The following is a 25,795-nucleotide window of genomic DNA, read 5'->3' as shown; positions in this document are numbered from 1 at the left end:
GAGGCAGACACAAGAGCAAGGACAGACTTGGAGCCAGCTCAGGGTCAGCGGTGGAGTCTGCTGACATACTCCAGACAAAAGAAGTTGGTAGTTAGGCCTGTGGTGAAAAATGGCCTGTTTATGACATGCCCCAGAGAGCGGCCACCACCCCACTCAGTACCTAGGTGTGGAGTGAGGACAGAGGAGGAGCTAGGTCTTTTAGCTTCAGTAACTACTTGAAGGGAAGGTGAGCCATCTGCAGAGATGGAGAAAACTGTAGGAAGGACGTATTGAGAGGGAAGCCCAGGAATCTGTTGTGGTCTGTTCAGTGCCAGGTGCCCTTAGCCCAGCAGTCCTTAACCAGGGCCATTTTCACCACCAAGGGCAGGGTTGGCAATATCTAGAGAGAGTTTGGGAGAGAGGGATGTTACTGTCACCCCGTGGGTGGAGTCACTAGCATCCTACAAGGCACAGGACAGCCCCCAGCAAAGAACTGCCTAATCCTAAACACCCCTGAGGCCCAGCCCAAGTTCCTAAAAGGCCAGTGTGAACGGTGTGCACTCAGCTTTTCTCCGTAGTTGCTCTGCTGTATCACCATGTCCTCCCACTAGCTGTGCTTAGCTGCTGTACTCTGTGGGATTTGGAAAGGGACTGAGGTCAGTGGGTCTAAGTGAAAACTGTCAGAACGATTAACTCATTCAAGGCCAAACCCAAGGCCAAACAATGAGAAGAGGGGAGGGGGAGGAAGGAGGTGAGAAGAGAACAGCGGGTCCTCCTCCACAGGAGTGGCCCGAGCTGGGGAAGCCAAGAAGCAGCCACAGAGCCCAGGCAGCAGCAGAGGCGCGCCAGGCAGGACGGACCTTACCGTGTCAGGACATCGAGGAAAGATGGGGATCCAGAGAGTTCTTTCCACTCATGGAAAAATATGAATTAAAACTACATGGAGCGGACATTAGTCAACTATCAGGCCAGAAAAGAACCACGAGACATTTCTATTTATGCCATTAAGAGATTTGTCAGCATGTAAAAAAGGTACAAATATTAAGTCAAGGTAAAATTAAAAAACCATATTTCTAAATTTGACTTGGAAATGCATATATGAATTCATAATATATATTCTACTGAGCAATAAGGGAGGGAGGGAAAGATTTCCTACCTTTGACAGCTGCAAAGTAATAGGAAACAGTACCCAACCTAATGAGCAACGCTGAACACCTCGTCACACACACTGTGAGTATAAATACCTTTTTCTAGCAAAGGAACCAGGGTACCATGAGAAATAGCCTACTCCAGGCCTGGAACATGAAGGAGAAGAAGGGGCCATGACACCTCAGCTTTAGGTTTTGGTGTTCAGCAGGGGAGCAGAGATCCACTACTCTTAAAGATTCAGAGTCCAACTAACTACTGTCCCATGGGCCAAAGCAGGACAACTTGAAATATCACATTAAAATATTAAGTTTAAATATATAAATTCACAGTGCTATTTAAAAAAAAAAAAAAAGCCTACTGGTCACATCTAGAGGATGTACAGGGACTAACTCACTATTCTGAAAAGTGAATAAGTGAATGAATCTAAGCCTTGGTTCCCCTCTCCCTTCTGCATTATGCAGAATTAACATAGGTGACAACTGTAAACAGCACTAGGAATATTGTACACATGCCACACACGAAACCAACTGACTGTTGTCATTATAACCCACATTGTAACAGCTGCACCTCCAGGGACACTCACACCAACTACCCCTGTCAGATGCCACAGGGACGGCACAGCATGTCTGACCTTTCTGGAGGAGAATGGAGATTTTTCTCTTAATGGCAGAGAAATGCAGAAACAGTATGTTCATATAAATGGCTCTTGCTAAGGGTCTAAATGTTACAGACATGTTAACTTCTTTACAAAAACACTATGAAAGAGGAACCATTAACATTCTCACTTTACAGATGAGAAAAGTGAAGCCTACAGAAGTTCAAAACTTGCCCATGATCAAGCGGGACACGGCAATGAAGCATAAAATTCCCAAGTCTTGCTCAAACTCTGGCTAAGTGTGAAGCACTGGGGTATGTGACCGAGCAGCCATGCAGAGCCAGGCCCTGGAGCATGAGGGACCTCGCAGAAGAACAGTGCTGCTGTCGGTGCGGCTATAGCCCCCACTGTCCCAGGCATCGCTGACTGTGCACTGTGCGGCCACCATCTACATACCAGGCCAGGGCACAAGTGTACCATTCCCACTGCCCAGCGGGGAAGAGTAAGGTGCAGCCAATAGGAAGGTTGCCCAGAGCTGTTCAGGAAGAAAGGTGGACCCAGAACTGAACCCAGTCACCCAGGGTCCGTGGCTTACATTTTAATTCCAGCTTTACTAACACAACTGACAAAAATTGTGTACATTCAAGGTGTACAACACGACAATTTGATATAATCAGGTTAATTAACACGTCCATCATGGCCATGGTTACTATTTTGCATGTGGTGGTGGTGAGAGGCCAGTGGCAAAGGACACTTAAGGTCTACTCTCCATACAGTATAACTGTAGTCGTTAACGGGACTTTAGAGCCCCAGAATGTGTTTGCACCCTCTGACAACACCTCCCAGGTCCTCACTGCAGCCCTGGTGACCACCTTCTGCACTCCCAGTTCTCACCACTCCTCCCAGGGAGGCTGCCTGCAGAGGCAAAAGGTGAAGGACCAAGGAGGGGAGGAAGCCAGGGGTCCAGAGAACAGGACCTCAGGGAACACCAAACCAAGGGAGAGCTTTGGCTGGGGCTAGGCATTACTTCTGTTTGGAAAAGAATAAAACAATCATATAAACAGAACAACAGGAAAAGTAAAAAATTTCTCTTCTCTAGCCCAGATTTTGATACTTAAAAGTAGTATCCCCCCGAGCACTGGTTCTCAATGGGGACATTTGGCCAAATCTTTGTTGAAACAAAATTTTCAAGTTTTTGCAAAGATGGTCTCTCTTCTCTATCTTAAAAGAAGATTTTTTTAAAGCCACCTGGAGGGTGTGGGAGAGAAATCGACAGAACCCAATTTCAACCTCCTCTGCCAAAGAAATAGCATCTTTTGCCCACAGCAGGGCACAGAGTTGCCTGCGTGGCCCAGAGGAGCAGCGGGTGGTGCGTTGTGAAAGTTCCATGGAAGGGAAAGGAACTTTTCAGCGCGCTTGTCACCGTGCAGGAGTGGCTGACAGTTGGCTCTGGCAGGCTGAAAACAGAACCTGTGAGTCACACCAGGAAGCCTGAGGAGACAGGGTATATTCAGCTCTCGGCTTCACCAGAGGTAAAATTTACCTTTTTCAACGGAAGTTGCAGAAAAAGTAGGATACCGAAGGGGGAAATTAGGCACAAGAAAAGCTGTGAGAGAGTTGTTTTCTGGGAAGAAAAAAAAAAAAAAGTAAGAAAGTTGTGAGCAACTTGGCAAACCAAAGTTCCCGAGTTGGAGGAAGGGCAAGGAATTCTGGCGGCTTCTCCAAAGATACCCTTGGAAAAGAGTGGAGGCTGAGCAAGCACGACTTCAGGGTCCTCTGGCGGGTATAGGCCTCCCTCATGGGAGCCAGTGACCACACTGCTGGGAGACCTCATAAAGCCGAAAGGCGAAGGGAGAAGTGAAGAACCAGGGATGTGGGAAGGAAAGGACCCTGTCCCTGGGGGTCTGCCCACCTGAGGCCTGTGCTGAAGGCCCAGAGGAGTCCAGAGCAGTTCTGTGGTGGTGCTGCCCTCAGCCATGTGACAGCAGCCAGGAGGAAGGCGGGGAGTCTGCCTGGAACACAGAGGTCCAGCCTCTGCCCCAGAGGAGCTGTCCTCAGCCTGGAGCAAGGGAGACAGGCTGGCAGTCGGGACGGCAGTCGGGACCAGAAACCAGGGACAAACGGCAGTGCTTTCTGCTGATGCATAAGCTGAAGGCTGCCCAGATTCCTCTCCAGACTGCAGGGCGTGGGGTGGGAGCAACTGTGGGCTCAGCGCCAGGACTCACTCACCCTGCATCAGAGCATGTAGGCCCAAGAGAAGACGAGGCTGTAGCAACCTCACGCCCCTCACGCAACCTCACGACCCAGCAGGTCGCCTCCTGATGCACCCCACTGAGGAGCGGGCACCATAATCAACATGTGAGGAGTCCTCATTTGATCCCCAAGTGCTACACATTAGAAATGACTGTTCCCAGGCTATAAACGAGGACACCTGAAGCTCTCAGAGTTGAGCAGGAAACAGGCACATGCCCAGAGCCCTGATTTGGATCCTTGCATTCTGACATTGTCTTGTCATTTGAATTTGTGGCTGTTTTCAACTGAGAGGTTATGAGCTTCAGGTCTGGAATCCGAATCCCAGTCCTGCCATCGATTCCACATGTGAACTTAAACATCAGCAAGTTACCATGCCTCAGTGTCCTTCTCTATAAAACGAGGACAGGATAATGCCACCACAGAATGACTGTGAGGATCAAATGATATAAATTGTCCCAATACCAGCCTGGCATAGCACAAGCACTGGACAACTTAACAGAGAGCCAGCCAGCCTGAGAGGGATCCCAGCAATCACTGAGAAGGATACCTGCAGCTTCCCAACACAAGAGAATGGCTCAAAATAAGGAAAAAGGGTTCTTTTTGCTTTCATTTTTAATACACTCAAACATGCCCCCAAAGTGGATTAAATAAAAACGTTCAATTTGTTCTTTCTACAGAGCTATTAGATCAAAGCAAGTTATTAGCTGAGCTACATAATTCGCTTGATTAATTTTGCTCTGTGATGAATCAGGAGAAGCAACAAAATCTCAAAGTTGCTCCCAATCCAATTTTGAATGTCTTTAAATCTTGAGAAGTCTTTGGCTGGAGGAAGTACACAAAATGCATCTGGAAATGAAGTGGTAAGCTTCACCTCAGATGAGGGCCCCCACTTGCCTGGTGACACCTTTGTGAGCCAACACACTGAAGAACGAGGTGAAAGGATCTCAGTACCAAGGCTTCAGAACTGGGTTTGAAGCCCAGTGCCACCGCTCCCCTGCTGTGTGATCTAGGATCCTCCACACAACCATTCTGAGCCTCAGTTTCTACCACCCCTACCTTCCAAGCCCAGCTCAGAAATGAACATTCCTGCGCCGTCTTCTGAGACTTCCACTCCTTGCCCTCCATTACCAGCCCCTCTTCTGTCTTGCTTACTGCTACAAACTCCTCTTGGATGGTGCTGACCTTCCATAGGACATGTGTCCCTTAAGTCAAGGGAGAGGGTTGGTTCATCGAGGTGCCCACGGATGATCTGGCCCCCACTCTTCCCTGTAGTCACACACCTCCAAAGTGAACCTGGCCGTCAGCCTCCATGGTATCATTTCCCCAGGTGCCACCCCCTCCCGGACCTTCATTCACAGTGTCTCAATGGGTGCTTCCCTCTCCTCAGCAGGAGCCAGATACTGCCAGCAGCTCAGACCCAGGAGTGGAACCTAAACTGGCTCTGCCATAAGAACGCGAGGCTCTGCCAGGCGTAGAGAGACAGACTCCTGCTTTCTCCTCCAAATGTGAACCTGGAAGAAAAACTATTTGCCCAGAATTGATCACAGCCATCTGTGCACATGGCGGGAAACCTACCAGAAGGATTTCAACCCAGAAACGGTAGAGCAAAGGCTAGAAAAACAGGAAGCTGGTGACACAGCTCCTGGCCCATCCCTATAGCCAGACTCTCCCTTTCCACAGACCATGAGAACGGACAGTGCTCTGCAGTCATAACCAGCACCCTGGCACCCCAGCAACTCAGACGAAGATCTGCTCCTCTTCTTCCTAAGCCTGCAGTGGACCCTGCAGCACGACAGGGAGGCTCCCCTCTAAGCAGGAACTCGGGGATCCAAGCCAGTGTCACCTTGCAGTGATGCCACATGAAAGCAGGACTGCAGGACTACCCCTTGGCCAGAAGTAGTCACACAGTTCCAATCTACACATAAAGGATGCTGGGAAATGTGCCTGTCCTGTGTGTCTGAGGAGAGAAAAATGAGGTGGGCCTTGATGAAGTTTAATCTTTGCCAGAGCCAGTTTGGGCCAAGTTTTCTGTTGCCTGCAATGAAAAGTCTATTAAATAATACATGTGCCAGCCAGGTGCCAGGGACGGTGCTGGAGGCTGGGCTGAGAAAGTGAACAAGACACCTCAACAGCCATCACTGCGCCACTCCTGGCAGAGTGGAAGGACATGGGGAAAGAGGTAAATAAGAAAAGACGGGCTGGGCAAACCCAAAACCAGTGCCACCAGGATCAGGAGAGGAGACACTCAGCACACACGAGACAGCATGGGGTCTGAACCTCTTCTTCAGGGGTGCAGGGGGTGACCAGCAAAGGCTTCCAGGAGGAGATCTTAAAGACAAGAAGTCAGCCAGGGAAAATGGGAAGGGGAGGGTCTATGGAAAGAAAACAACGTTCTAGGCAGAAAAGCTTACCTGTGTAAAGGTATACGCTTGGGAAACTGAAACCAGCTCAGAATAAGGTCTGAATGAAATAGAGCTGAAGATGAGGCAAAGCCATAGCATGCGGGTTTATATCAATACACAACGTACTTCCTGTAGATGAAGTTAGGGAAAAGGTGAACCACTGGAGAGTTTCGAGCAGGAACATGGCCCAAGCAGACCAGCAAGGAGTAGTTCTTCATCATTCTACCAAGAGCACTGAGCTCAGCCACCCTCCCCCAGTCTCCACAGCTCCACCCCTTAAGCGAAGAGCCCTTGATATTAGGAGCAGGCTCAGCCCACCCAGAACGTAGGACAGCCCTGTCCCTTCACCAGGCACATCCAACCCTAAGAGAACAGTACCCCCTGAGGCCCCTCAACCAAGACCAGACAACAACTGCTGGGGGCCCACAAGTAGCTTCAAGAAGCCACTTCCCACCTCAGGGAGGAAAGCAAATATAAAACAGGACCAAAATAGTGTGGGTCTGAAAAGCTGAAAACCAGCCACTATAATTACAAGTATTTTTATCTGTTGCCCAAAAAAGAGTGTCAGATCATGTTCCAAGTGTTCTCTGTGGAAGTTCATCTGTGCGTTCCCAGTGCTCCAGACCCCACTCTAGGCCCTCCCAGCAGTGAGGCCTCGAGGGAAACAGACTCATCAGCACACACCAGGCAGAGCAAATGGCATGGAGCTGAGCCTGGACACCATCGCCACTGAGGACGGAGACCATGCCATGTAGTAGTGGGAATGAGATGCCCAAAGATCTCCTGGAAAAGAAACCATAAGATCAGCAAGGACAAATGCTCTGGGATCTGGGTGCCTGCATAGAGGCCCGGTTGTGACCTGCAGCTGTGCATGCCCTGCCCCAACATGATGGGTAACTGGAAGGCCAGGAGAGGAAGAAAGAACCAAGAGCCTCCAAAAGCAAGCTCTGTCCCTTCTGCTGCCCTGGACAGGTCACACCAATGCTCAGGAACAGGCAGAGGACAAGAGGTGTCTGATGGGCCTGGCATCTGAGCAAGCACACAGGTTTGTTTACACCGATACGTGCTCACATTGGGAACCGTCTGCCAGCTGCATTTTTCTCCTTGTCCCTTCAATTATACCCGTGGGCTTGACAAGCTAAGAGCTAGCAGGCTTGCCACTGCTTTCACTGTCCTGACTCCCTTAGCCAGCCGACAAGCAAGTCCCAGCTCCTGTTCCTAGCAGGTACAGGGAAGGCCACAGAGGGTAACAGAAAGAACACCAAGTGTGGAGTCAGCCAAGATCAAGTCCTGGTTCAACACTGGCGGGGTAGCCTCCTGAACACAGACCAGCGACTTATCACTGCCAAGCCCCAGTTTCCTCATCCACAACGATGCAGCAAACATTAGACAGTCTATGTAATACAATTAACACGGTGCCTGGAAATAGCAGTCAGCATAAATAGAGGGTCACTATCAACATCATTATCATTGGCATTTGTAGTTGCTGTCATTAAATGAATGTCACCAAACCCTAACAGGTTACAGGGTACCAAGTGTAAAACAGACCTCAGAAAGCACCAGTGGGAGCAATTCTCCAGGATTAATGACCCAGTTTTTCCAACTAGTAAATTACAAGTAAAACAGAAAGAGAAGGGAGATAGAGGTGGGAAACCTGTAGATCAAAGACACAAATTCATCCACCAGCTGCTGTGTGGCTTCTTATTCAAACACGATTTGAACTGGAAACTTGAACACTCACCAGATGGTCAACGTTAATGAAGAATTACTGTAACTTTTGGGTGTGACTTTTTATTTTAAAATCTACGCATTTTTATGTAAAAAAAAAAAAATGACTCCCATAGGAGACAACGTGTAAGCCAATACTGCGATATTCCTGTGTCCAAGGTCCCAATTGATTTGGGAACTTTTGCGTTTTATTAAAATGATGATCACATCCACAGCTCTCTGCAGCATGTCATTATGGGTTTTCTTCTTGCCAGCTTGATGCTTAAGCTTACTTATCCATAAATAGCAAACCTGTCATTATAATGAGAATAAATATTGCTAATATACTATTTATTTCACCAATGAGCAAAAACCTTGGGACTAACTACACTCATCCAGTAAGTGACGAGTATCCCAGAACCTGAGAAACCAGTCCACAGCTGGCTGAGCCCTGCCATATGGACAGAAGCAAAGTTCCATTTGCAGAGGCTGGACAGGCAGTGCTGGGGCACAGGGCGGCAGAGGGAGCAAACAGGGAGGTGCGGGATGCCAAGCAAGACTCAGGGCAGTTATAGGGCAGCACAGAGGAGAACTGAACTCCAGTGGGCAGGGCATGGAGGAGGAGATGAAGGGAAGTAACACGTACCTATCTTACGTCCTATAAGTTGGGACACTTCAGTGGCGAGCAACAGAAGCAGATTCTAAGCTAAAGTCAGAGAACCCTGACTGTAAACAGCGGGCAAAGTGGAAGCATCTGGCTCAGAAGGAACTGGACCCAGAACAGCTGTGGCAAGTGCAACCCAGGGATACCAGGGGAGCCTCAGCAGGTGCACTGTAATCAGTGTGTGGAACAATGCTTCATGTGGCTTTTGGCGGTCCAGATGGCCTCCCCAGCACCTTTGCATTCCTGTGTGACTCAGGAATTGAATCCCAGCTGCCCCACTTCAGACCAAACGCCCATCCTGAGCCAAGGGCAGAGTGCTTGGATTTTCTGACTCAACAAGGCAACTGAGAAAAGGTAGCCCCCCAAAGGATGTCAGAAAGAGAGAAACAGGGGCACAAGGGCACTTCCTGTCTGCTCCAGGTCATAACCTGGATCTTTGCGCTCAATCCCCAAAGCAACCCACTAGCAGGTTTTATTGGCTGACTGGGGCTTAATATCCTGGGTGGCCTACCCAGGGACTCATGGGAGAAAGTGGCAACCTGAACTCAGTACGACAAGGGACAGTGTGTGTGCCCTGCAGGCCACCAGGTAGAATCAAAGTCCAAATGCCTCCAATATCTGACATTCTTATTGAAGCCAACTGCTAGAATAGAATGCAAAAATCTCCAGAAATGAATCTAAACCAAAGAAATTGCACTTAAAAGATGCAAAGAAGCTGGTGTTGCATCTGTCCTTGAGGGTCCAAGGGCTTTCTCTTCAAAACCCTCAGTGAAAACCAATCCACCTCTTCTGATGCCTTACATCAGAGCCAGGGGAGTTTACAAAACAAATTCTGAGCACTGTCACTGCAGTCCAAGAAGGGAGGAGCTCTCTTTGCTTCTGCTGTGCTGGGGATGGAACCCAGGGCCTCGCACATGCTAGGCAACCCTCTGCCACTGAGCCACATTCCCAGCCCCAGAACAACAAAAAAAATTTTTTTCACCTCCGGTCATTGGCAGTTGACGGTCACCCACTAGTGACAGATGTTTCTGTGGTGCTAACGTTAGGTTCTGAGCTACCCTGACCCTGGGCTCAAGGCCACCAAGAACAAAGGTGCTGTGTGAATGGGCAGTGGGGGCGGCGGTTTTCTTGATTCCTAAGATGAACACAGAAGTGAAATGCTCAGGAGCTCCCTTCACAGTGGGTGAATCGCAGGTTTGAGTGTCCCAACAGCCGTGTTATCTGACACGAAGCATGGCCTCTTCTTCCGCCCTTTGAAGTGGAAGAGCCTGCGTCAGCCTCTCACAGGCGCTCACTGCTCTACTCCCACAGCGGGTGGACATCAACCCAAGAACAAGGTGGCAGAGCAATAGCCCCAAGCACGGCCACAAGGACTCCATCCAGGAGAGCTGAGGGCTCAGCCAGTGCCTTGGCGTCATGAAAGGCTACAGTTTGTCACAGATGGAAGGACACTGGCAGAAACTGGCTATGCAACCAAAGAAGAATGAGACACAGTCTGGGCAGGACGTGCCCTGTGAGGATGTCTCTGCTTCAGGCACATAGCTGGCTCCTCCCAGGGGGAGTCACAGGCTGGTCAGAGAAAGCTTGACCTGAGCCACCAGCCCCCCATCTGGCAGCTCAACACTGCCACTGCCATCAGCCAACACCAAGTCTCACGCCCCACTGAATCAGTCTTCACAGAGGGGCTTGTGATAGGGGACAAGAGGCCATGCAAGGCTGGACACGCTCCCCAGTCACAGCTCACCTTCCCTTGAGCTCACCTGAGTTGGAACTCAGGTTGCTGCTTAAGCCGCCCCCTTTGTTTAGGGGTAGTTTTAAGAACCACAGAAAGCATGGCATAAAAATAGCAGATCAAACTGAGAATGAGCTTAAGGCATCCTCTTCCAGACCCACCCCCATACCCCCAACTCCAGCATGTTCCCATTAACAATTAGTAGGTCTTTTTCTGGTTATAAAATTAACTCACTGGAGAAGTCTTAGAAAGTACTGGAAGTCTCCTTACAGACCTCCATGTGGACATGAATCTACAGACATGACCTGTAATACTACCCCCAGCTGAGCACCACAACATCATACACACACAAATAATAAAAACCTTGGTCCCAAGCTTCACCAATGATTGTGCTGACAGTGGATGGTTCATGATAAAATGCTACTGTGCCTAAAGACTTCAGTCCGTATTCATCAAGATCACTTTCTTCAGGTATGGACGATGAACACAGTCAAATTTCATCACCTATCCAAATCAATTCTTTTTAATATTTTTAGTTGTAGATGGACATAACTATTTGATTTATATTTTTATATGGTGCTAAGGATCAAACCCAGTATCACACATGGTAGGCAAGCACTCTACCACTAAGCCACAACCCCAGCCCAGTATCTGGTTTTTCTTCTTTAACCTCTTGGTAAGATGACTTACATGGATGAATTTCTAACGCTAAACCATCCTTCAAATCCTAAATACACTATTTTGTATGTGCATTGATCCTTTAATATGTGGCTGAATTTGAAGAATCTCTTTCTAGAATCTTTGTACATCCTTACCTAAATGAAACAAGTGCACAGTTTTTTTATGCTTTGTCAGTTTTTAATAGAAGAGTGATATATCCTGGAACCGAGACACACACATGCACGTACAGAACGCTGTGAGGAAATGCAAACAGCAGAAGGCTCTCTGTGGGTGCCCTGAAAGTGTTCCTGGAAATCGCCATGAAGCCACGGAGGCCCAACATCACCAGGGAAGCCATTCTTTGATTGCTTTTTCAACTTTCAAGCACAGCTTTTTGGCTCTTTCGGGCAGTGGGCCTCACCCTCAGTTGAATTTGGCATCGAACGCCATTCTAGGACACAGCCCAGCTCACCCACATCTCCAGCTCAGCAGCACAAGCCTGAATGCAGTGTTCTCTCCTGCCTTTATCCTCCAAATCTGAGTTTCATTTATTTAACTTCTAATGGTACATATGTGTGCTTTCCCTCATTTCCTTACCATAAGTGCCAGATGTTTCCAATTAAGTGACATTTTTCAAAGAATCAACTCCACTTTCCTTTGTCTATACTGGTTTTATCTCTGTTTTGTTCTGTGTGTGTGTGTGTGGGGGGGGGGTCTTGATTGGTCATCTTGCTAGTGGCTCCATTTTAGCACACTAGGCCTTGTCCCCAGAGGTTCCCAGAGCAGAGATCCAAAATAGACATGCAGCCTCCTCCCAGGCAACCTTACCTCAATGAGCTTCCTTTCGTAAGAGCTTGCAAGCTCTTCAGCAACCTCTCCTGGCTTCTGTTCAGGGACTGTAACTTCGCCATCAACGTTCCAAAGATTTGGCACAACTTTAGGAAAAGAAAGACAGTCCATAAGAATATTACCACTAATCAGAAGTTACTTTCCCAGTTTAAAAAAAAAAAAAAAAAAAAACTTCCTTCCCAAATGGCTTCTCCAGAGAGAGGAATTTGTAACACTAAATCATCCTTCAAATCCTAAATACACTCTATATTGTAGGTGCATTGATCCTTTAATATGTGGCCAAATTTGAGGAATTCACAAGACGTGTATGCACACACACACTTACTAAATACTTGCACACCACAGCGTTCTCACGAAAGTATTTTATAACAGTAAAATGAGGATAAACTTCACTTCAGAACTGTCAGGAGAGACGCACAGGAGTCTGAGACAACCTCATCACTCTTCCATCCCAGGGAAGCCATCACTGCCCCAGCAACACAGGGGCCTACACTTGGATCTTTTATGTTGGCCAAATTTCTTTGTCAACAACATTATACCACAAGGTAGTGCCTGCCTCCAGTCCAACGTAGGATGGTAATGGGGTTCTGGTGACATGCAAGACCAAGAACTGGCTTCTGCAAGCCCTCTGAGGGTGACAGCTTCTGTGAATGCTCTACTGGCAATGCATGAGTGACCACGAGGCCATGCCACAGGGAGATGCCTCCCAGGGCAGGGCACAGGACCCACAACCAGGTGCACATCCATGTGTATGGGCTTTTTCCAGAGAGCAGGTAAAGGAGGACTGGGAACTGCAGCCACGTGGTTCCCAGGAAAGTGGGACAACCAGAGCAGGAAGGAGCTCCTCCAGAAGGGGTGTGCCCCAAGAATAAGGCTCGGCCTGAGCCTCAGCACGAGGCCGTTTCTCGTGTGCTCCCCACGACAGTTCTCCTGATGCCCTGGCAACCACGATGGTGAGGATCTAAGGCTCGCCCCCGTGACCTCCAGGAGGGAGTGAACATGAGGAAGGCCGAGCAACACTGGAGTCCCCACACCTGACGTGATCTGTGACCATTCCCAGCCACCCAATGGCTACAACTCCACCAGGACAGCTGGCTGGGCCTGCTGCGCCAGTGAGGCCCCAGCAACAGAACGCCTGCGCGATGCTGTTCCCGTGCCAGGGGACTGCTGCTGCAGCCCCTGCTGCAGTGACCCGGGGACAACCTATAGCTTGAAATAGTTATTTACAGAAAAAAATGTAAAAGACTTCTAGTGAAAGACCAGAGCTGGAACTCATTAACTTGTACCCACATTCTCTCAAGATCCCATTAAGATATCAATTTAAATTTTTAAACTTATCCTTAAGGAAAAAAAGAACTACAGAGGAAACGACTGAATTTCAGAAGCTGAGAGTAAGGTAAGAGTTCCACTCCTAAGTAGAAGTGGACCACACCCAAATTCAACCTATTAAGATGGAAGGACTCATTAAAGAACCACAAAGTGCTCACACACACTCTGGGAAAGGGGAGTGAAAGATGGTCCAGAAACCAAAACGAGGGGCCACAGGCCTGAGTGACAGGCAGACGGCAGAGCAGCCTGGGCTTGTGACATATGTAACACAGCAGCACGGGCTGAGCTGAGAGCCAGGCAGCTTAGAACAGTGAGAGAAGTGACACCCTGCGCCTGGGCTTCTCCCATTCTGCCCCTCTCTACCCACTCCCTCCCACAGAGAGCAGCCAACACACAGCTGCAGGGAGCAACAGGAGAGGGTCCCCTGTGAGCCTAAGTGGCCAAGAGAGGAGAGGAGATGGACCTCAGGATGACACAGCCTGACCACATGCTGAGACCCCACATCAGTCTCCATGGAGCTGCCCATCCACCCTCGGGCACTGCTCCAACATGAGAGCACAGAGCCAGGTCACCACCCTTGAGAGACAGCAGCTCAGATCAAAGACAGGAGCAGAATGAACAAATTCAGCTTGTAGAGAGAGGTGGGGGACTTCAAAAGCAAATTACCAGCAATGCTCACAGAGACAGAGGGGAGAAGACGGCGTCATAAGACAAGAACAGGGAAACAGTTTTCAAAAAGTGAAAACAGAGAACTAAAAAGCTCTTTTCTGCAGCTAAACCATGACAGCACAAGGGAACACTGACTAGAGCGCAGGAGGGCAGGAAACTTCCAGAAAATAGAGACAGCAGATAACTAAGTGGAAAATGAGAAAGGAAACACAAGAAAGGGGGGAAGACGACACAGAGCAGGTACATGGTGAAACACCTCAAAACCCCACGCCCCAGGCACTGCGTCAAGACTGACGGGCTCAGTGAGCACGTGGCTCAGGGGGAGGCCACAGTCGACTTCTCAGCACCAGGGTCACAGCACAGAGGCAGCTAGAGCAAAAGCTCAAGTGTCACCTGTCACAGAGGGCTTCACACTGGAAATAGCCTAAGGTTCTAAAGCCCTTTTGGGGAGCAGGAAATGGGGAGGATGGCAACCAAAGGTCTCACCTTTTTTATAATAATCCCTTTGGCCAACCAGGGATCAACAAAAAACATCTCCCACCTCGAATCACACGGCCGACCACATGAGAGGTGGCACCCAGACATGCAGACACAGCCCACAGACACTCTGCCTCCCATGATAAGGAGAAAACAAATCCAGTAACAGTAGAGCACAGAATCCAAGTTACAGGGGACGAGCACACAGTGAGCCGGAGGATTTTTTCATAAAACCCCAAAAGTGGCAAGACCCCAAATGAAGAAGGGATGGACAAAGCGCAGTCTGTCCTCACAGCATCCCACTCAGCCACGCACAGGAATGCAGCGCTGGGTCTTGCTGTGACATGGGCACATCTGGAAAGACCCCCAAAGCCATGCATCATGAGGACCTGTCCTCCTGAAACACCCAGCACAGGGTCCCTCACCAGAAGCTGGGTCAGTTACCGCTAATGGGCCTGCAGCTGCTTTCAGGGGTGATAAGAATGTTCTGGAATTGGTGTGTGACAGTCATATAACCTCACAAATGCAGTAAAAGCAGCTGAATGGTATGGTATGAATTAAATCTCAAAGCCATTATTTGAGAAATAAAAACAAAACTGAGTCAGAGCCGTGAGCCACCAAGCAGCAGGCTGCTCGCTGGGGCAGGTCAGCAGGCCCCAGAGACACGCTTCAGGATGCGAGTGACAGGTGACTTAATGTGCTTGAGCCTCCTGAGGGGGTTTCCATACTGAGGGGGACCAGGAGATCAGTCAGAGATGAGCACAGAGCACACGCATCAACGAAAGGAAAAAGAAATACAAGCTTTAACTCCAGGGACGCCAAAAGGCTGTGCAGGAAAAATGACCCTGTACCTGATGGCTTGGCACGTTCAGAGTATAATAAAACAATCCCCGATACTGGTGTAAGCTAAATTATGCCGTGACTGTGCCCAAGGGGTGTGGGGGTGTGGGGGTGTTACCCATCTTCCACAGTGAGAAATCAATAATGCCTACAAGTGAAAAATCAGAAAGTGGCAACAGTCTTGTTCTGAGACACTGAGGCAATGACTGAAAGAAACAGTTTTAACAGTTTCAAACAATTGCTTTTGGGGAGCAGGAAATGGGGAGGATGGCCACCAAAGGTCTCACCTTTTTTATAATAAGGTTAAGAAAACGAATGGCTTTCATCAATCTGCCTACATCATTTGGGTTTAAAAACACAAACTAAACTTTTATAAAACATGTTAGTGAGAATTTGAGGGGCACTGCCTTTAGAAATGAGACAGAAACATTAGACATGATGGCAGCCGTGCCCCTCAGCACAGCAACCCGGGTGGATGCAAGCAGGAGGGTGCCCGTGGCAAGACGGACCCAGCTGGCACACAGCACCTGGTACTAATGTGCATCCAAAATGTCTAACTCAGAGCTAGCCCCCCATCTGCCTGGCTTCCAGATGTGCTGACCTTCACTGGCCTAATTACCTCCCCCCACAAGGAGATCCTGCTGATCAGGAAGACATGGCCACCCAAACCACCACGTGCCTACACACCTCGGTGATCAGGCTACTGGCCTTCCAGGCACCAGCCCTCTGGGAGAGCATTTTTTAAAAATCAGCAATCTTCCATGCTGGGGGAAGCAGATGCAAAAATAAGACACTTAACCTTCACGACTGGGGACAAAAATCCTGGACAGTCACAAGTTTATAGAAGGTCCCTTAGAATCTAGTTAACTTTTCCTGCAACTCTCTGACCTCCTACTGGCCTGGTTCAGCTACTGCAGCTTTAATAAGTATATCAGACACTCTAATTCTATGTAGGAAATAACATAATTAAACCTAATTCCAACGTGTCATTCTTTCCTCACCAGTAGGCCGCCTCAGGCACCGCATGGCCCCTGCCTCCCGGTTCTCACCTTCTTGTGTAATCTCTACCTGCTAAGTCTGCACTGGACTCACGGACTTGCCTCTAATAAAGTATATCTAGAAGAATTGAAGCACTGTTACTCTGAGATAAGTTATAAGATCAGGTGGCTCCTGGCTGGGATGGCCTCCCCAGCCACCATCTTGTGAGGTGCCTGTGGAAACAACCCCCTCATATGGAACTGACAGATCCAGCCACAGGCACAAGGTCCTGGGCCTGCTACCAGCACCCAGCAACCTGGGCAGCAATGAATCCTCCAACACCGAGTCTCAGCTGACACCTTGATTTAACCTCATAACAGACTTTGCAAATAGAACAAGGCTAATCCATGCAAACTATGAGATAGTAAGAATTTGCTGGTTAAAGCTGCTAAACTTTTTGAGAAGTTTGTTACACAGCAGCAGATAACCAATACGGGACCTTAAACTGTCAACAGGTGCTTCTGGAGAAACTGTTTCATAACCTGGAGTTTTACAAAAGACGAGGCAGTCCTGGATGGCTCAAGTTTACAAAAAAGAAACCTCAGCAGCAGACTTGCCCAGCCTGTCTCCACGCCCAGGGATGCCTACTCACCAAAGAGGGATGCACTCATTAGCTCAGACGCCTGTGTCCTCCCTGTGGCCAAAGGTGAACATGTGCTGATGCACAGAGGCCATTCATCCTGCTAGGAGAGGGCCACTCAAGCACAACGTCTGGTTTGCTTATTTTCAAGCCCAGATGATTTCATTAGTCTTGAGAGAGAGTGGGCACCTGAGTGTTCAAAGAAGGCAGCACAAAAGAAGTGTGGGCAGTGCCTAGTCATCTGAGTCAAGGCAGCAGGTTAGCGCGTTGGCCCATGCTCTCTGCGCCCCACCCAGGTAGCCCGTTTGGAGAGGGTCTGCTGTCATTGAATTCTGAATGTCAAATCTAAACAACCGCAGACATTTTTGACTAAATAAGCAAGCAAGCAAGCAAGGGCTGCATTTAAAACACTAATCCAAACCTGAAATCCATATCCATAGTTAGTTGGTCCTCGGGGGAAAAAAATCAAAATAACAGACTGCTTCAATTTACATGATACTTTCAGGTTTACAAAGCATTTCAAACCAAGAAACTCATTGGGGTCTCCAAAGAAGACTCAGTCTGGCCATTTTAATCTCCCATGGCCTGTCTAAATAGGATTCTCCAATAAACTCCCTCCCCAGTTAACACCCACATCACTCACAGAAAAGTCTGTCCTATCTGCTCTCCTGTCCTCAGTGGTCAGCAATGTTCTCCTGCATTTCCATGATGGCTAAATTACAGAAATCAGACTTCAAATGAAAAAATAATGATTTGGCAAAAACAATAAGCCTGCTCCTTTTAAATTCAGAGATCGGAGACACGGAAACTGCAGTCAGCACAAAGACGTTTACTTTAAATCAGAAATGCTTTTCCCGTTCCAGAAAAGCTGTGTGTTACTCAGCACCATTAGCAGGTCATTCGAAGTTGGAAACCAGAACGCAGTTTTTCCACCTCAGGCAGCCTGCCAAATCTGTTTGGGGGCATCTGTGATAAGTCATCTGAGATAAAGAGACGATACGCTGGTCTCACTAGCAGGCACCAGAGAACACATAGGGTTTCTGCCTAAATTATTTTAAGCAAAACTTCAAATACCATGGAGAGCAGCCTGGCAAACAGCATGAGAAGGTTAATGTTTTGCTTTCAATCTGAAAAACTTAGCAGGACCCGGGGTGCAGACAGCGTGTGGAGCTACTGCTGAGTGCGAATGGAGAATCATTTCAAATTCAGATCTGGCTTCCGAGGACATTCTAACAAAAGTTGGTGCACCTGGCGCCAGTAGGAGCAGCCCATTTATGTGTGAGGGGGAAATCTGGGGCACAAGGCTCCTCCCTGGGAAGGTCCCCACGATCGCTAGAGCACCCCTATGTATGTTTCTAACATCACATCCTCCATCTTCCAGGTGCCCCTGCAGCCAGTGGAGAGCAAGGTGAGCAGGACAGCGCCCTCTGCGACTAGACAGACACCTGGTTCAAAGTCTGCTCCACCACTCACCAGGGGGTGACCTTGGGCAAGTCTTCCATTTCTTCACAAGTGACTAAAGATTCACTTCATGTCAGAAATGGATACTACAAGTTCAGAGATGTTATCAAGAAAAAAAAGAAAAGGTCAATGCCAATATGAGGCTTGCATCCTGGTGAGAGAGTCAGAAAACCAAGACATGAGTGTCTAATGTGTTGGGCTGGGCGAAGTGCTGAGGTGGGTTAAAAAATGAGAAGGTGGTGATGCAAGTGTGTTAATTAAAAAGATGTAAGCAAGGCCTCAGTAGGGAGGTATTAACTGAAGAGAGACCAAAATAAAGCAGATGAGCCCTGGAAGGGCCTGAGGGCATTTCAGCATTCCAGGGAACATACATGCCAAGGCCCTGAGGAAGGCAACAGTTTAGTGTGTTCCAGGAACAGCAAGGAGACCAGTGTGACTGAAGGATCATGAATGGAGGCGAGGCCCCTCACCTTCCATAGCATCACACAACATAACTGCATCACACATCATCTTCCTGCAGACTCCACAACTCGGCTGGGTAGGCACCTGTTGCAACAGTCCAAGCAAGAAGCCGTGGACTGGGGGCCTGGGCTGAGTGAGCACAGCAGGTGTGGCACGCAGAGGCAGGTAGCTGAAAGGGAAAGTCAGCCTCGATGTGGGGTGTCAGCCAAGAGAGGAGTTCAACAGGAAGAACGGTGCTATCCTTTTATGGAGCTAGGAAAACTGGGGGAAGAGCAAACACACGGGAGCTGGTGAACGAGGACCAGGAGCTTGGTTTGCAGGCAAGTCAGATGGCTGCGCCGCCCGCCACCTGAGAAGCAGCATCACGAATGCAGCAGGACAAGTGAGTCTGGAGTCCAGGGGAGAGACCAGAGCCTAGGGTGTGAAGTCACCATCTAAGAGTGAACACAGCAAAGATGGAGAGCGCAGGAGCAGGGAACACACGCAGCATCTGGAAGCTCAGCTTCCTCCTGCTGCAGCCTAATGGTCCAGAGAGACAGAGGTGGCAGCACACGCCACAGTAGTGCCCCGAGCAGAGTATAGCCAGGAGTGCAAGGCCGTGACATGACCACTGCCTGCCCTTTGCCCTGATCCTCTCACCAGCCACCATGCTCAGTATGTTCCTACGTTGCATCCTCAAAATTCAAGTGCAAGGTCGATATAATTAAGTCCAGGAAAGTGAGTGTCTGTGGGGTTGTGATTTGCCCAATTCTAAACAGCAGGGCCCACCCTTCCTCCCCAGCCTGGCAGCAGTAACCTCCCCAGCCCCACGCTGCCCCCGAAGCACACGCCCCTGCTCAGACTTCTGTCCAGCACACTCTGTGACTGATGGGAAGTCTCCCGAATTCCCTGAGCCACTGCAGCAGACGCCCAAGTTCTGGGAGGACGGAGTGTCACTCTCCCATCTACAGCAGGAGGGTCAGAAGCACAAGTCACAGTCTGGAACTTGCAACTGGCATTGGCAGTGGGAGCCATCCCAGAGGACAGAGCCCTCATTCTGTGGAGAGCATGCAACCTCAGGATGGCACGGAGCAAGAACAGAGGACACCAGGCTAGTGACAGATTCACCAAGTATGGAGAAAATCATGTGATCAGATGTCATAGGTGAAGCTCACACATGGTGAGTATAGAAGGAAAAAAGCTCGTTTCTCCGCGGATTTCACAACCCAGCAGGGCCTGTCGCACACATCACTACTTTGAGCCTCAAGTTTTAATAGTGCTGTTGTGGGAAACAGTCTAGATGGGCAGCAGCAGCAAGCAGCACTTGGAGAGCAGGAGAACACCAAACTTCACTTTATGCCAGCAGCCCAGAGGAGAACAAACTCCAAATTCTGAGCCTTGATCCACAGTTCCTCACAACATTTATAGGTTACTAGGTGTCATCTTAGATCATCCTACCATTGGGGCTATTTTCCACTTTTAAAGAAATTCCTAATCCCTGATTGAAGGCCTTTGCAGGGTCTCTAACCTAAAGTATGCTCACAGAAATAGATAAGAAAGGGCTCTTTTCATAAGCATCTGTTGAATCTCTAGCCAAAGCCTGGTACAGGGGTATCTGCATTTCAAAAGAGGAAGTCAGACTCCCAGGGCAGGTATTTACAATGCAATAGGTAGGGACCCATGGTTAATTAGGTTCCTGAAGAAAGGCTGACAGGGAGGGGCACTGACCCTTCCCCCAGGCACTGAGTCTCACTGTAGCATTTTTATAATTTCATTTCACAACCAGGTCTGTTTTCGCCATCATAATGCCTCTTATGAGAATCGAACAGGGCAAAAACACAAACTCTTGCCCAAAGCATTAAAGACAAGGTGATTTCTAAAAAAGACAAACATATGGAGAGCCTGTCTTCTTTTCACAACCAGAAAGTCTCTCCACCACAGGTTTCCTCTCCACTCGGTCTTTGCAGAGGAAGATGCTCACCTGTTCAGATGCCGCATCCCTCCTCCAAGAGATCAGCTAAATATATAACACGTGCACAGCACAACCGGGAGCAGCCGCTGCACAGGGCGGAACTGTCATCACACCCCTGCCAGCCCATTTCCACCTGCTCATGTGAGGTGCCTTCCATAGGCTCTGATGGGAACTTCGGTGTTGTGCTTTTCCTCTGTGTGAAGGGCGGCCCAACAGTGAAGACCACCTGTCTGCTGGAATAAACCTCGCAGGATAAGTATGCCAGGCACAGCCACCCCTGCCTGATCCAAGCTGTGCTAGTGCATTTGCGCAACAGAACTCTGGACCTTGGCTGCACCCTACAGGTCCAGGAAGGATCAGCCTGTTGGCAGAGATGAGGTGGCACAGAGGGCTCCAAATGTTGTTCTTAAAACAGCTCACCCCAGATTGCAGGTGCATCCAGATCTGAACATTAATCAGAAGTGTAGAGAGTGTGGTGTGTCTAAGTGGGGGAAAAGACATCCTCTAGTGAGGTACAGGGCAGTCTGCACACAGATCAAAGACACCCTGGGCTGCCAACCTGGCTGTCATGGAGCATGGAGAACGATAAATAATGTATTTTCATTCTAAACCTTTGAATCATTTTTATTTGGTGCAATACACATGTGTGACTTCTGCAATTCAATTTGAAAGCAGCAGAGTTACTCACAGAGGGAGAAATTGTGCATTAGTAAGCCCTGGGTTTATGGGAAGTAAGACCTTCCACAGGAAATTATAGTACATCCTGCTCTTAAGACCATGGAATTTCAAAAGCCCATGACAAGGATTTTTTTCAGCTGCTTCAATTCCATAGATATTGTGCAGCTATACACACACAAACACACACACCAATAAAATGAGGTGGACAACACAAAAGGTACAGGGGCTACAGTCAGACAGACCCGGGTTCAAATCCTGGCCACTTTCTGCAAAGTGTTTGGCTGCCCCGGGCATAGCCTCCCACTGGGTATAGAGAGGATAACTGCAGCTACCTTACAGGGTAGTGTTGGCAGAATAAAAAGGAAATGGAAGCCAGGAGCACTGGCCCAGCCTATACTCCCAGCTACTCAGCTGAGGCAGGAGGACTGCTAATTCAAGGCCAACCTGGGCAACTTGTTGAGACCCTGACTCAACAAAAAAATTTTTTAAAGGGCTGGACTATAGTTCAATGGTAGAGCACTTTCCCAGCACATGCGAGGCCCTGGGTTCCATTCCCAGCATCACATACAGGAAATGGATGAAGCAATTAACAGAGTGCCTGGTGCAAAAAGAATGCTCTGTACGCGGCAATGTAACAATAATTAACAGAACATCAGGTGGTGACCTTGACTGTACCTAGATGAGAAGCTCTGAAAAGGCCAAAGTTCCATCTTGCATCTCTGAACCCACAGAACAGCCAGAATCAGATGAGGCCCAAATTAGACTTAATATTTCCTGAAGAATTCCTGGCCCATGCCTACCTTGAGACTCCATGTATAAGCTTAACAAATCAGTCAACAAGACAGCATTTGCCACTCCCGCTGGGGATGCCATCCAAAGAACAAGGTGTGCTTCACAGACATGTTCAGTACAAGTGAGCATTTCTGCCTATTTTTCTTCTTTAAAAAGTTTATTTTTTCAAATTATATAAGTAACACATTCACTGCAGGCAAAAATACCTATTTTTACATTGCCCTGCCCCAATTGTACACGTGCCCAACTCCTGCAAACCAAGGCACAGGTGTGGGGTTCAAGTGCCAACCCAGCCAGCAAATCACACATAATCCATTTGATATCTAGAGAGCTTATATTCTCTCAAAGGTGTGTCCTCTCTTGCTCGGTCCATGTAACTGCTCAGGAAGTTGGACGACTGTAACGACAGGACATGGTGCCAATGGCAGTTGGCTTTTACTGATGCTACAAGTGCTCAGCACTTCTGTGAGCCTTTGCATGTCCTGCGACATTTCCTCCTTGCTCTGTGTACACAGGAGGGAGCTCAGTCTACAATTTAATACACAGAAACAAAAGGCTGTTTCCCAGTTGCCAGGATAGCTTTTACTGATGCTACAAGTGCACAGCACTACTGTGAGCCTTTGCCTGACCACGGGTGCAGGATTCTGCCAAAATGCCCTGGAGTCAGAGCAGTGATGTTCTAACCTTCTGTGACCATATTAAAAACCAAAGCACTGAAGCGACTGCACTTAGGGCATGTCAATTTATGGTATGTGTATTCTACCCATGTTTTTAAAATTCAAATGCTTAAGTGCAGAGTGCAGGAAGTGCGGGTCACCTTTGCCACAGCCTGGCCTCCCACCCATCCCATGCTCCTCAGCACTGTCCCAGGTCTCTTCCCAGTCACATCTGCCCGCACATTTGTGTGTTCAGATATGCCCGCAGTTACACACTTCAGCAGCTACTGTTCTGCTGCTGTGTGGCCATCTCCATCCTGCAGCGCACAGGGCCAAGCTCTCTACCACCGCTACACTCCAGACCCAGCCAGTCTATCCCGCCAGGCTTTTACTGATCCCAATTCAAACAGCACCACAATCCACAGCCTCCTGTAAGAGACACCTGTCTCTGTGCACATGTGTAAATATTTCTTTGTGGGGGACTCCTTGGAATGGAGCTGCTGGATGAAAGGAAATGCAGTTTAAATTCTAATAACTGGCAAATTGCCAGGGAGTACTCTGTGACCTTGACCAGCTACCCCCCTCTGTAGGCTTCAGCTTCCACAGTTACCAAACCAAGCAGAAGACTCTCCAAGCCCATCCTGCTCTTACAGGCTTTTTTTTTTTTTTTTTTTTTTTTCCTTTTTCCAACAAGATCCAGAGCCAAGCAGAGCTGGGATGAATTCTCAGACCTAAGCTCAGAGCAAACAGGCACTTCCCCCAGGAGGCCCGGATGGGGGAGCCCAGGAAGCAAGCAGAAGAAGAAAGGTACCAGAAGGCTGAAGATGCTCTCAAAGAAACATGATCTGGAGCCACTGGAGGGCGAGAAAGCTGAAAGTCAAGGACGCACACACCCAATGAGAGAGAAATGAGAATCTCAGAAGTTGAAAGCAGGTCAGCCACGGGGGTCTGTGCTTTGCCAAGACACTTTTCCTGCCAACAAGTGACACCAGAAAGTACCTCCAGCAGCTTGGGAAGGAATCCCAAAGCCTCAACACAAAGCCAGTCAACAAAAACCAGCTGTTCAGAAGATGAGGGATAAGAAAGATGATTTTTGTTAAGAAATGTTAGAAAACCTTCAGACAATTAATGCTGAAAATCTGCAATCTGTCCCTGTTCCAGGGACCTACAAGGAGAACTGTATCAAGGATGCCTACGGCACAGGCAGGAATGAGAAAAACCATCAGCCCTGAAACTCAAGGTTATGGCAAAGTCTATGTTTCACAGAGAGAAAAAGATGATTTAGAAAAGAAATCCCATTGAAAGCCCCCTTCCCTTATGAGTCCTGAAGAACGCCACAGGGTCAAGTGACAGAGGAAAAGACAAAAGGAGTCACAATGAAGCACACAAGGATCCTAAGGGGACAGAAGAGAAGACCAAGGTAAGGTGGATACTTATGGGGCAGAGCCCAGGCCGAGTGTCTGTACTCACGGGGCAGAGGCAGGGAGGCCGAAGGCCAAGGCTGCACATGTGGGAGACGGGAGAAGAGCAGGCCTGTCCCTCTGACCAGAGTGGCTCTGAACCACGGGCCATGGACCACCCTTATCAACATCACTGGGGGAAAGAGATGGGAGAAGAAGCCTGCTAAAATGCAAATCCCTGGGCCTCTAGTCCCAGAAATTAATCCAGTGGGCCCCCAGGGAAGGCCTAGAAATCTGCATTTTAATGAATATGCAAGAAGATTTCTGTGCACATTAGTTTGAGGACTAATGAATTAAGTAATGAAAGACAAAAAAAAGGAAGTAAGCCCCAAATACCCGGTACTCCAAGAGCCTCTCAGGCCCAGGGCCTGAGCTCCAGGCAGAGCTACTGGGCACGTGGTCTGGACCAAGCGTAAGTCGGGCCTCTGCTGCAGTGCCTCATTAGCTGTCCGCTGCAAGGAGGTGGGGCGGAGCCACTGGCTGCCAAAAGTCATCCCCCAGACAGTGAGCATACACCTGTGTGTTTCAGGAGATGAGCTGCCCCTGCCCTGAGTGCAGACAGGAGGGTCATGTGGTCCAAGCCAGAGAACCAGTAACAAGTTTCTCCAAGCAGCCGGGGCCTCACCCCATGGCCTGTCTGCCTGCTGCTGAGTGAGGGAAACTCCCATTATGTTCAAGAATAACCAGAGAAAGCACACGTCTGTCCATGGCCGCACTGTGGGCCAACTTATTTGTTGTTATAAAAAATAAAAAATAAACAACTTTGGGGGAGGGGAGGGTCCTGGTCTGATATTACCACGGCTTGTCACCTAGGTCACAGAAGAGCTAGCAAGATCTGCAAACTTTTCAATTTCTCTTCAGAAGATGACATCCATCAACATGTCAGAGAGTCCTTAAGTAAATAAGAAAACCAGGACCAAAGGCAGCAGGGTTCATGTCCCGTCACTCCACACATCCTGAAACACAAACAGCTACCTACTGCTCTGAAGAAATGGCCTACTAAGAAAAATAATGAAGAGGCTGCAGAACATGCCAAACTTTTGGCTAAGAGAATGAAGGCTCTAGAAAGACACCAGGGACAGACTGCCAAGAGAGGCAGGCTGTCCTCTCCACTGGCTTCTACTTCTAAGTCCAGTCAAAAGAAACAATTTTTTTATTTTGGTACTGGGGATTGAAGCCAGAAGCATCCTACCACTGAACTCCATCCCCAGCCCTAATGAAAGACAAGATCTATGCTAAGATGCTGAGGCTGGCATCAAACCTGCAATCCTCCTGCTTCAGCCTCCCAGGTAGCTGGGGTTCTAGTTATGTGTCACCCTGCCTGGCGCAAGAAACAAATTCTAAGAGTAACCATCAAATAAGATCAGACAAGAAAGGAAAAGAAAGGGAGGGAGGGAGGGAGGGAGGAAGAC

At 48.7% G+C, this 25,795-nt stretch overlaps 1 protein-coding gene across 2 annotated transcripts in view; it reads right to left on the bottom strand.

Annotated features, from left to right (window-relative positions):
* The window catches only part of Snx29 (sorting nexin 29), a 385,059-nt gene that overhangs the window by 169,768 nt on the left and 189,496 nt on the right, over nt 1-25,795 (bottom strand). For both annotated transcript variants that reach the window (XM_027940802.3, XM_027940803.2), the window contains one exon: nt 11,970-12,076. In XM_027940802.3, the coding sequence (XP_027796603.2) occupies nt 11,970-12,076 (107 nt within the window). The remainder of the gene's footprint in view (nt 1-11,969; nt 12,077-25,795) is intronic.

The sequence above is a fragment of the Marmota flaviventris genome, chromosome 19 (assembly GCF_047511675.1).
Source record: "Marmota flaviventris isolate mMarFla1 chromosome 19, mMarFla1.hap1, whole genome shotgun sequence".
In the NCBI taxonomy this organism is placed as follows: Eukaryota; Metazoa; Chordata; class Mammalia; order Rodentia; family Sciuridae; genus Marmota; species Marmota flaviventris.
Note: the sequence above shows the minus strand (reverse complement) of the source record. Positions and strands in the feature narration are given on the sequence as shown.